Below are 10,924 nucleotides of genomic sequence, written 5' to 3' on the forward strand. Positions count from 1 at the left end.
CACGGATCATCACATTCATCAAGTTGAAGAACAAGTGATATCTTAGAACAAGAACAAGCGGAATTGAATAGAAGAACAGTATTAATTGCATTAATACTCGAGGTACAGCAGAGCTCCACACCTTAATCTATGGTGTGTAGAAACTCCACCGTTGAAAATGCATAAAAACAAGGTCTAGGCATGGCCGAATGGCCAGTCTCCCAATGATCTAAGATAGCATCAGAACAAAGATAACTACCCAGATGTCTCAATACAATGGTAAAAGGTCCTACTTATAGAGAACTAGTAGCCTAAGGTTTACAGAGACTTTCCAACGCCGTTGAGAGCGCGCCAATTGGGCTTCTGTAGCTCCAGAAAATCCGCTTCGAGTGCAGGAAGGTCAGAATCCAACAGCATCTGCAGTCCTTTTTAGTCTCTGAATCAGATTTTTGCTCAGGTCCCTCAATTTCAGCCAGAAAATACCTGAAATCACAGAAAAACACACAAACTCATAGTAAAGTCCAGAAAAGTGAATTTTAACTAAAAACTAATAAAAATATACTAAAAACTAACTAGATCATACTAAAAATATACTAAAAACAATGCCAAAAAGCGTACAAATTATCCGCTCATCAATTTTCTTGGAGTCTTTTTGGTTTATTTTGTTTATAATCTCTCCTTTTGTATTTTGGTTTGCCTAGAGGCATGTATATGAGAGAACAAAAACTTGTATAAGCTGTTTTCACTGTATGGTTTCGTATATTTCTATATGGCTAGCCGGCTTAAACTCCGCGAGTCAAGGCTAGTTCCTTATGATATACACTATTATACTATTATCCTATTTATATTTCATCTATATCTTGTGCCTTAAGTTAGTAGCTGATTTAGTACGCTTTGCGCTTTTAAATCCTATTTTGAGCTATATTCTTCATCAGGTTTCTAGATTATACTACTCTTTCTATATATTATGTATGAGCTTAGAACTGTTGTATAATCTTTGCTTTACGGCATGAGGTAAAGCTTAGGATAATTAGGGTATTACATTTAGTGGTATCAGAGCGGTTCGTCCTCGTGAGCCTGAGAGATGGACCGATTGTGCTTTATTGCATACTCTGTGTGTCTTTTATTTGATGCTATTAGGTTATCTGCTATATTTATGCATAACATGCTTGTTTGTGAATGCCTGTTTGGGATAATTGAAGCACTAGAATTTTGATATTGAGACTGATCACCTTGATATCGATTATTTGGTGTAGACAGGAACCCTACATGGCCACTCGCGGACGAGGTCAAACACGAATGCGAGAAAGTAGGAATGAGTAATCAAGTGACAATCATGCCGAATTCATGGCGGCAATGGCGAATCTCGCTAATACCATGGAAGCTAATATTGTTGCGACTCTACAAGCTGTGCAGAGATTGGGCCAACCGGCCGGGAATGGAAATAGCAATGGGAATGGCGAAGGAAATGCCAATGATAATGCTGAGGGTAACAGTGATAACACAGGAGGAGTTTTGATGACCTTGGCAACGTTCTTCATGGTTCATCCGCCAACTTTTCGAGGATCCACAAATCCTATTGAAGTGAACCACTGGTTCCAGGGTATGGAGCGTGCTTTACAAGCGCAACATGTTCCCCTCAATCAGTATGTAGAGTTTGCCGCTTATCAACTAGCAGGAGAGGCCCAGCCCTGGTGGCAAGCTGAGTGTCATTTGCTACAGTTTCAGAATGCCGACATTCCATGGGAGGTGTTCCAAACGGCTTTCTATAAGAAATACTTCCATAAGTCTGCAAGGGAAGCAAAGGAAATGGAGCTAATGCAGCTGAAGCAAGGTTCCATGTCTGTGGATGAGTACACCAACAAGTTCGAAGAGCTTTGTAGGTTTTCTCGAGTGTGTCAGGGTGACCAGGAGACTTACGAGAGTTGGAGATGCGTTAAGTACCAAAGGAGTTTGAAGGATAACATTATGACTGTTGTGACTCCTTTGGAGATCCGTGTCTTCTCTAACTTAGTGAACAAGGCTAGAGTAGTGGAAGAGTATACCAAGATCGTGGCGGCATCTAAGGACACTTATGGAGGGAGCTCTATTCGGGGGCGTGGCAAGTACTTTCGTTCGAGAGGACAAAGCTTTAAGAAAGGAGAATATGCGCCTCAAGGCCAAGGGGGCTTTAGAAAGAATAATCAGAATCAATTTCAGTATGCTAAGGGAAGAGGAAATCAGAGTAAGAATTCTCTGGATTTGACTTGTGTATGTTGTGGGCGTTTCCATCCTTATGACTCATGCAAAATTAGTTTAGGTGGTTGTTTCAATTGTGGGTTGCCTGCGCACATTGCGAGGGATTGCACTCGTAGGAAGAACCAGAATACGGGCCAGAGTCAGCATCAAGGTCGAGTCTTTGCTGTGAATGCCAAGGATGCTTCCAAGGCGGATCCGTTAATGAGAGGTATATGTCTAATTGGTGATAAATCCTTACTTGCATTATATGATACTGGAGCTTCGCATTCGTTTATTTCATTTGCTAAAGTTGAGAAATTGGGCTTGAAAGTGTCAGAATTACCTTTTGATCTGCATGTGCATACTCCGCATCAAATAGTTATGACTAGGTCAGGTTATAGACAAGTAGGTTTCAAGCTTGAGGGTAGAGACTTTGTGCACGATTTAATCTGTTTACCCATGGTGGGGCTAAAAATGATTTTGGGGTTTGATTGGCTGTCAAATAATCGGGTTTTGTTGGATTGCTTTGAACGAACTATTCGGTTTATGTCGGAAGGAGAGAATGGAGCAGTGGTAGCTACAAGGTGTTACTTGAACTCTGTAATGGTGCATTGTAGTGGGGAGGAGTGTCAGGGTTATATTCTGTTGGCTACTAATGCGTTGGGTGATGCCCAGAACTTAGATCAGATTCTGGTGGTTAGAGATTTTCCAAAAGTATTTTCGAAAGATATCCCTGAGTTCCCACCTCAAAGGGAAATTAAATTTGCAATTGAATTGGTGCCGGGAGCCAGACCAGTATCGATTGCGCCGTATAGAATGGCTCCGATAGAACTTGCAGAATTAAAGACTCAGTTGGAAGAGCTTCTTAATAAGAGGTTCATTCGACCGAGTGTATCACCGTGGGGAGCGCCAATTTTATTGGTGAAGAAGAAAGATGGAGGAATGCATCTGTGTGTGGATTACTGACAGCTAAATAAAGTGATAGTGAAGAACAAGTACCCGCTACCAAGGATAGATAACTTGATGGATCAATTGCAAAGAGTTGGAGTGTTTTCCAAGATTGATTTGAGATCCGGTTACAACTAGATAAGAGTGAAGGAAGAGGATATCCCTAAGACTGCGTTTAGGACACGCTATGGACACTACAAATTTGCAGTAATGTCCTTTGGGTTAATGAATGCACTTGCTGTTTTCATGGATTACATGAACAGAGTCTGTCGTTCCTTTTTGGACAAATTCGTGGTGGTTTTCATAGATGACATCTTAGTTTACTCTAAGACGACAAAAGAGCACGAGGAACACTTGAGAATTGTGTTGCAAATCTTAAAAAAGCGGAAGTTGTACGCTAAGTTGTCAAAGTGCGAGTTCTGGAAGGAGGAAGTAAAGTTTTTAGGTCACGTGGTGAGTAAATGAGGAATAGCTGTAGATCCTTCTAAGGTAGAAGCGGTGATGGAATGGGAAAGATCGATGACTATGACGGAAGTCAGGAGCTTTTTGGGTTTAGTCGGATATTACCGAAGATTTATTGAAGGATTTTCCCGGATTGCGCTACCAATGACAAAGTTGACAAGCAAAGAAGTGCCATTCGTGTGGACGTCGGAATGCGAGAAAAGTTTTCAGACTTTAAAGTAGAGATTAACTTCAGCACCTGTTCTAATCCTACTGGAACTGCATGAACCATTTGAGGTATATTGTGATGCTTCTTTGAAGGGTTTGGGTTGCGTGTTGATGCAATACCGGAACGTGGTGGCTTACGCATCGCGTCAGCAAAGATCGCATGAGGTGAATTACCAAACTCATGACTTGGAATTAGCGGTGATTGTGTTTGCACTAAAGATTTAGAGACACCACTTGTACAGAGTGAGGTTTAGCGTCTTTTCTGATCATAAGAGTCTCAAGTATATCTTTGATCAGAAAGAGCTAAATATGCACCAGAGAAGGTGGATGGAGTTGCTTAAAAATTATGATTTCAAGTTGAGTTATCACCCTGAAAAGGCGAACGTGGTAGCAGACGCTTTGAGTCAGAAATCTTTAACGATTGCTTGGATGAGAATCAAGGAAGAAGAGCTAGTGGATAAGTTTGTAGATCTTAAGCTGGATATTGGTGAAGTTGCCCGAAGAGCTTGTTTGAACCAATTACATATCTCAAGCACGTTTAAATCAGAAATACAAAGGGCTCAGCAAGATGAGCAGAAGCTTCAGCAATTGTTTCAACCAGTTGGTGATAAGAGGCGCGAAGAATTCACTAAGGATAAAGAAGGGTTATGGAGATATAAGGGGAGGATTTGCATACCAGATGTTGGGAGTTTAAAACAGGACTTATTGTTGGAAGCTCATAACAGTGGGTTTTCTATTCATCCCGGGAGTACGAAGATGTATTATGACCTGAAGAAGATGTTCTGGTGGCTTGGGATGAACGGTGATGTAGCAGCAGTAGTATCCAAGTGTTTGACTTGTCAAAAAGTGAAGATAAAGCATCAGAAGCCATCGGGAATGCTACAGCCTCTTGAGATTCCTCAGTGGAAGTGGGGAGGAATTGCTATGGATTTTGTGACCGATTTACCGAAGACTAGGTCGGGATTTGATGCGATTTGGGTGATCGTGGATCGCTTAACCAAATCTACTCACTTTCTGCCTATCTGAGTAAATTGTTCTATGGAAGAGTTGGCAAGATTGTACGTCAAGGAGATAGTAAGGTTGCATGGTGTACCATCAAGCATAGTATCGGACTGTGATCCCCGATTCACTTCAAGGTTTTGGGAAACTTTCCAAAGAGCCTTCGGTACGAAGCTATGTCTCAATACCGCATATCATCCACAAATAGATGGACAATCAGAAAGGACTATTCAGATGCTGGAAGATATGCTGAGAGCATATGTGTTGGATCAAGCCGGGAGTTGGGACTGTTAGATGCCATTGGTGGAGTTTGCATACAACAACAGTTTTCATGCGAGCATTGGGATGGCTCTGTATGAAGCATTGTATGGATGGGAGTGCCAGTCTCTACTCTGTTGGTATGAATCAGGTGACGCAAGTGTTTTGGGCCTAGATTTAGTAGCAGAGACTACTGAAAACATTAAGAAGATTCGTGCAAGGATACTAACTACCCAAAGTTGACAGAAGAGTTATGCGAATCAGAGAAGGAAACCATTAGAATTTGAAGTGGGAGAACATGTATTTCTGCGGGTTACACTGACAACTGGGATTGGAAGAGAAATCAAGACTAGGAAGTTGAACCCAAGATATATAGGACCATTTGAGATTTTAAAGAGATTTGGGCCTGTGGCGTATCAAGTTGCTTTGCCACCTCATCTGTCTAACTTGCATGACGTATTCCACGTGTCACAACTCCGTAAGTACACACTGGATGCATCCCATGTGTTGGAGCCTGAGTCAATTGAGTTGAAGGAGAACTTAACTTTTCAAGTAACGCCAGTGATGATCGACGATACTTGTGTGAAGAAGTTGCGAGGAAAGGATGTTTCATTGGTTAAAGTTGCTTGGGAGTGAGCAGGAGTAGAAGAGCACACTTGGGAATTGGAGTCTGAGATGTGAAAGGACTATCCCGAGCTTTTCTCAGGTAATTCAAATTTTGAGGGCAAAATTTCTTATTTGGTAGGGAGAATGTAAAAACCGCAACTAATCAGCCGGTTAATTAAGTGATTAATTACCCAAATCAGATTCCAAAAAGTTAGAGAGAGAATTTGAGGATTTAATGGTGATTTTTGGACTCAGTGGGTCTTTTTGAGTCAGAAAATGTGCTTTCTACGAAAAAACGTGAAAAATCGCGAACCGGCAGTTGACGGTTCAAGTCTGCCCAGTATCGCACGAGAAAAGTGAAAACTGTCAAAAACCTTAGAAAAACATTAGAAATGGAAAATCGGGCGTTAATTTTAAAGGTTTGGCCCGAAGTTGGGACGAATGGGCTAAAAATGGTAAAGGGTTGGACTGGGCCCAAGTTGGGCCCAAGCCCAACATATAAAAGGGTTCATAAGTGAACCCATTTCAGCATAACACGTAAACAAACACACTCACACAACTGAGAAATAGAAGAGAGAAACCCTATGAGCACTATTCATTGTCAACTTCCAAAGCTCATATCTTGAGCTAGAGAGCTCCGATCATCGCACCGCTTGCGGCTATGCATTCCTTGTGAATAGCTCTACAAAACTCATATAAGAAACTGGGTGCTCGAATCCCTCTCAGTTTCTCTCCTCAAAATTTTGGGTTTATAAGGTTTTTGATTAAATGAGTTATTTTGATTTTGGATGTTTAGGTTTGCTTTAATCCTTGCTTAGCCTTGGATTCTTGCTATTAAATCTGTGGGAAAAGGTAAAAGCCACTAAACCCTTGTGAATTTATGTTTATTTGGAACCCTAGGTTGATTTGAGGTGATTTGTATGTATATAGTTTGATTTTGTGGCTTTGGGAGCTCTTGGAACTTATTTGTGCTTATTGGAGTGGATTTGAAAGCTTGGATTGTGGTTGGAAGCTTGTTAGCGCTAAGTTGGAAATTGGGTGCATAAAGGGAATCGGCCAAGGTATGGTTTCAGTTTCCTCTATGTAGTATATAATATTCATGGACACTTAGGCTAGTGACCTATAGGATAGGTATGAATAATAATGGTTGAGGAATTGTGAATGTTGATGTATGATGATTTATTGTGAATTAGTGATGATATGGTGATGATGATTGATCGTATGAATTTGATAAGTGAATTGTGATAATATGTGTGATGTTGGTATGGATGGATTGGTAAAGTGATTGGAAAATGTGAGATAAGATTGATTAGAATGTGTATTATGTGATATATTGATATTGAGAAGGAGGAGGATGATACGTGAAGGAAAATGTGGTAAAGTTGGGGTGTTAAGGCACAACAGGTCAGTTTCGATGAAATATGAGGTTTTGAATGGTTTTGGTATGATTTGGAATGTGTATGGTAAGAAATTGTGTACATGATGAATTTTGGTAAAATTGGGATTTTGATGAATTTTGTTCGATCATAACTTTTGCCTCGGTTTTCGAAATTGATTGAAATTTATTTGGAATTAAAGATCTTTGAAAATCCTTTAATTTGATATAAAGTTTGCCAAATTTGAAATTTTGTAGAGGAAGTTATGATCATTCAAAGTTGGTGTTAAAAATATGAAATTCTACAAAGTTGCAGAATTTCATGATTTCTGATATGTGCGAGCGCACACTCTTGTGCGCAAAAATTTTGACCTGTGCGGACGCACACACCTGTGCGCACGCACAGGCAGGGAAGTGCATTCTGTTTGCCGTGCTAGCACAGCTTGTGCGCGCACATTTCTAAGGGAAAACTTCAACCTATGCGGACGTACATGTTGGGAAGGCCAATCTGTTGGGGGCACTGGCACGGGTTGTGCGACTGAACAGATTCTGAAAGTTTTGCCACTGTGCATACGCACACATTTTAAAATTTCTGGGACGTGCGCACGCAAAGACCCCTGTGCGGCCACACACGTCCTGTTTCTCAAATTTACTTATTTTCAACTATTTTACCTTGCCAACAAGGTTGTAAGCTTCTATAATACCGTTTTAAGACTTTTCGGCTTGGTTTTGAGTATTAGCAAATGGAGGCCTAGGTTTCTGGCGAGCGAAGGATGGTTTGATGACACATGAAGGGTGTTGGATAGAAGAGATGAGAAATTATGATTTGCTGATGTTTGGAAACTGAATTGTGAATGGACAGTGGTTGAGATGAGTTGGGGACTCAGATTGAGATTATGGATCTCTGTATACTGAAAATGGTTTTTGAAAACCACTGAAATAATGTTTTTACTGAGATTATGAGACGCTATGCGCCTGGCAGGGACGGTGGTTAATCCCGCCTGTCGAGGTAGCAGCGGTGGCGTAAGGACGGTGGTTAATCCCGCTTACGTTGAGATATGAGGTCTGAGGCAGAGTATCCCACTCGCATCCCTTCAGATCTATAGCGCGTGCAGGTGCCGGTACCTGGACAGTGATCTAGGCACTATATCTCGGGGGTTCCCATATGAGAAATCCGAAGGGCGACGTCTCCATGGAGATGTGTCGGATTGGTAGTTAAACCGACAATGTGATATCACAGCCAGTAGGGCAGGCATTCATCATATGCATTTTCTATCTGATTGTATGCTTTGTTTACTTGAAATGGCTTGCCTAATTGAATAACATGCTTACTTGCTATTTGAATTATTTGCCTTATATGCTTCTACTTGTGGTTTACTTGCATTGTATATTACTTGTGCTTTCTACTGGGATTGAGGAGGTTCGGAAGGCGGTGGTGATGGGACCGCATGGAGGATTGGTTGGTGAAGGCTGTGGGATAGCGGTGTTTGTTTAGAGTAGAATTCACTTCAGATAGATACCGGTTTTATTTAAGTCAAGTTGGTATATTATGCTTATTTGTTTTAGAATGCTTTTAAGTTGAATTTTGTGATGGATATGGAGTTTAGGATTGCCTTTGGCGTCCCAGGGTCTTATATCCTACATCACTGGGCACTGTTACCATACTGAGAACCTCCGGTTCTCATACCATATCTTTGTTGTGTTTTTCAGATGCAGGTCGAAACCCACCTCGGTGAGTTACTTTTGATGGTGATAGTAGCAGAGGATCTTGGATTCTCTTGGAGTCTTTTTGGTTTATTTTGTTTATACATCTCTCCTTTTGTATTTTGATTTTCCTAGAGGCATGTATATGAGAGAACAAAAAGTTGTATAAGCTGTTTTCATTGTATAGTTCCGTATATTTCTATATGGCTGGCCGACTTAAACTCCGTGAGTCGAGGCTAGTTCCTTATGATATACACTATTTTACTATTATCCTATTTATATTTCATCTATACTTGTGCCTTAAGTTTGTAGCTGATTTAGTACACTTTGCGCTTTTAAATCCTATTTTGAGCTATATTCTTCATCGGGCTTCTAGATTATACTACTCTTTCTATATATATATATATATTATGTATGAGCTTAGAACTGTCGTAATCTCTGGTTAACCTTTGCTTTACGACGCGAGGTAAGGCTTAGGCTAATTAGGGTGTTACATCCTTCTCATTAAAGTACCATTCAGATAAGCCTAAGGTCGCCGGCTCAGTGGATGGCTGCGACCTTTCCCTCTTACTAGAGGTGGCCTTGGCTTTGCCTTTCCCTTTGTCAGACATCTTGAAAACAGAAATTACAGGATACAAATTTTAAATAAAGTAGAGGGAAGAAAAGTAGGTAAATAAGTGAGTAGACAGAAAAATAGGTAACAAAAGGCGAGTGTGACTCAATCATGAAGTGAGTTTAAAGAAATGGAATCTTGGAATGCAAGAAAACTGAAGTCAAACAACAATCAGGGTACAAACCAAGAATTCATACAATTATAGCAAGATGCTTGTTTGTTAAGCAACAACAATTATCATGCCTCAAAAGGAAACTAAAAGAATTAGTTGGCAACTAAAAGAAAAGTTAAAGAGTCAAATAAGTCAAGAGTTAGAAAAGTGGGTTAAAATTAGTGGCACGGTGATGTTGTTCTTAACCAAAATGTGTTCACAAAGTCAAAGAACAAGCAAGCTCACTTTCATGAAAACAAAGCAAATCATTGATGATGAAAGATGTAATTTAAGATGCACAAAAGATAAACATAAGTTATCATCAATGTATTTCATCACTCAAGTAAAAAAGCACCATCAATAGCAACTTCAGAGAACCTCAACAGAAAGAAACAAGATTAGGCCAGTTAGAAAATTTATGAGACAACTTCAATGGTCGAGAAGAAGTTAAAACTGAAACAGGACCATTAAGAGGGAAAGTTTGTAACCTAACTTGAAAAATTCAAACATAAAAGAAGTTTAAAAATTTATTGGTCAACAAAGTTCTAATTGACACAGAATTCCGTCAATTAGTTCTTTAATTCTACCAATGACGAATGCACATGAGAGGGAACCAAAATAAAGACAGAGATGTTGACCGAGTGAATTTATGAATTGAACTTGGCCAAAATAAAGTGTACCAAGGTAAAAATAGCACCAAATTCAATTAACAATTTGCAACTTAATAGCCGAAATATTATTTTGAAAATTTTAGCAGCATCCCGGCATTAAATTAGGCATTCCCGAATTAAAACAAGCAGCAAAAACTCAGTTTGTATGGATTCAAAGCAGTTCAGACAATGGCATCAATCATAATGTCATATGAACTCAGACAATAGCAACAATTTCAATCAGCAGTAACAGTTGCAACTCGTATGAATTTACATTATTAAGCAAAATAGCATAAAATAGCAGTAGCAAATCGAGATTGGCAACAACAGCAACATGTAGAGTCATAGAATATCAACATCATCATCACGCAGCAAAACAGATGAAAATCAACCATTCCAGACAGCATCAGTAGCAAAAACAGACCTAGATCCACTAACCAAAATCCTAAAACTACCTAACCACCTAGAATCCACTAAACATGCATCTCTAACTAACCTAATTGAGCAGAAATTAAGCAATGCTAACTATACCACTTAAACAGAATGTAAAAAGAATGCAGAAAGGAGAAACGGGGGAAACCTAGTAAGGTTTCGGAGGCAGAAATAGAAACTAAAAGGGCGAGAAGAGCAGCGCCGACCCAGAGACAGCGGCTACTGATGGCAGTGACGAGGAGTAAAATGGCGGTGCTGAACTCAGGAAGCAAGGGAAGAAGCAGAGGCGTAGAAGAAATGTTGCTCAAGAGAAATGCTTGAAG

The 10,924-nt window shown here is 40.1% G+C and overlaps 1 protein-coding gene across 1 annotated transcript; it reads left to right on the plus strand.

The window, feature by feature from the left end:
- The first annotated feature begins 1,326 nt into the window (after positions 1-1,326).
- LOC107493818 (uncharacterized) lies at positions 1,327-3,162 on the plus strand. The gene has a single exon (XM_016114855.1). The coding sequence runs from the start codon at positions 1,327-1,329 to the stop codon at positions 3,160-3,162; it is 1,836 nt and encodes a 611-aa protein (XP_015970341.1).
- The last annotated feature ends 7,762 nt before the right edge of the window (positions 3,163-10,924 follow it).

The sequence above is a fragment of the Arachis duranensis genome, chromosome 6 (assembly GCF_000817695.3).
Source record: "Arachis duranensis cultivar V14167 chromosome 6, aradu.V14167.gnm2.J7QH, whole genome shotgun sequence".
NCBI classification, from domain to species: domain Eukaryota; kingdom Viridiplantae; phylum Streptophyta; class Magnoliopsida; order Fabales; family Fabaceae; genus Arachis; species Arachis duranensis.

Bases quoted from the DNA above. Each gene is read 5' to 3' on its own strand.
- LOC107493818 (XM_016114855.1), top strand. From the start codon at position 1,327: ATGGCGGCAATGGCGAATCTCGCTAATACCATGGAAGCTAATATTGTT.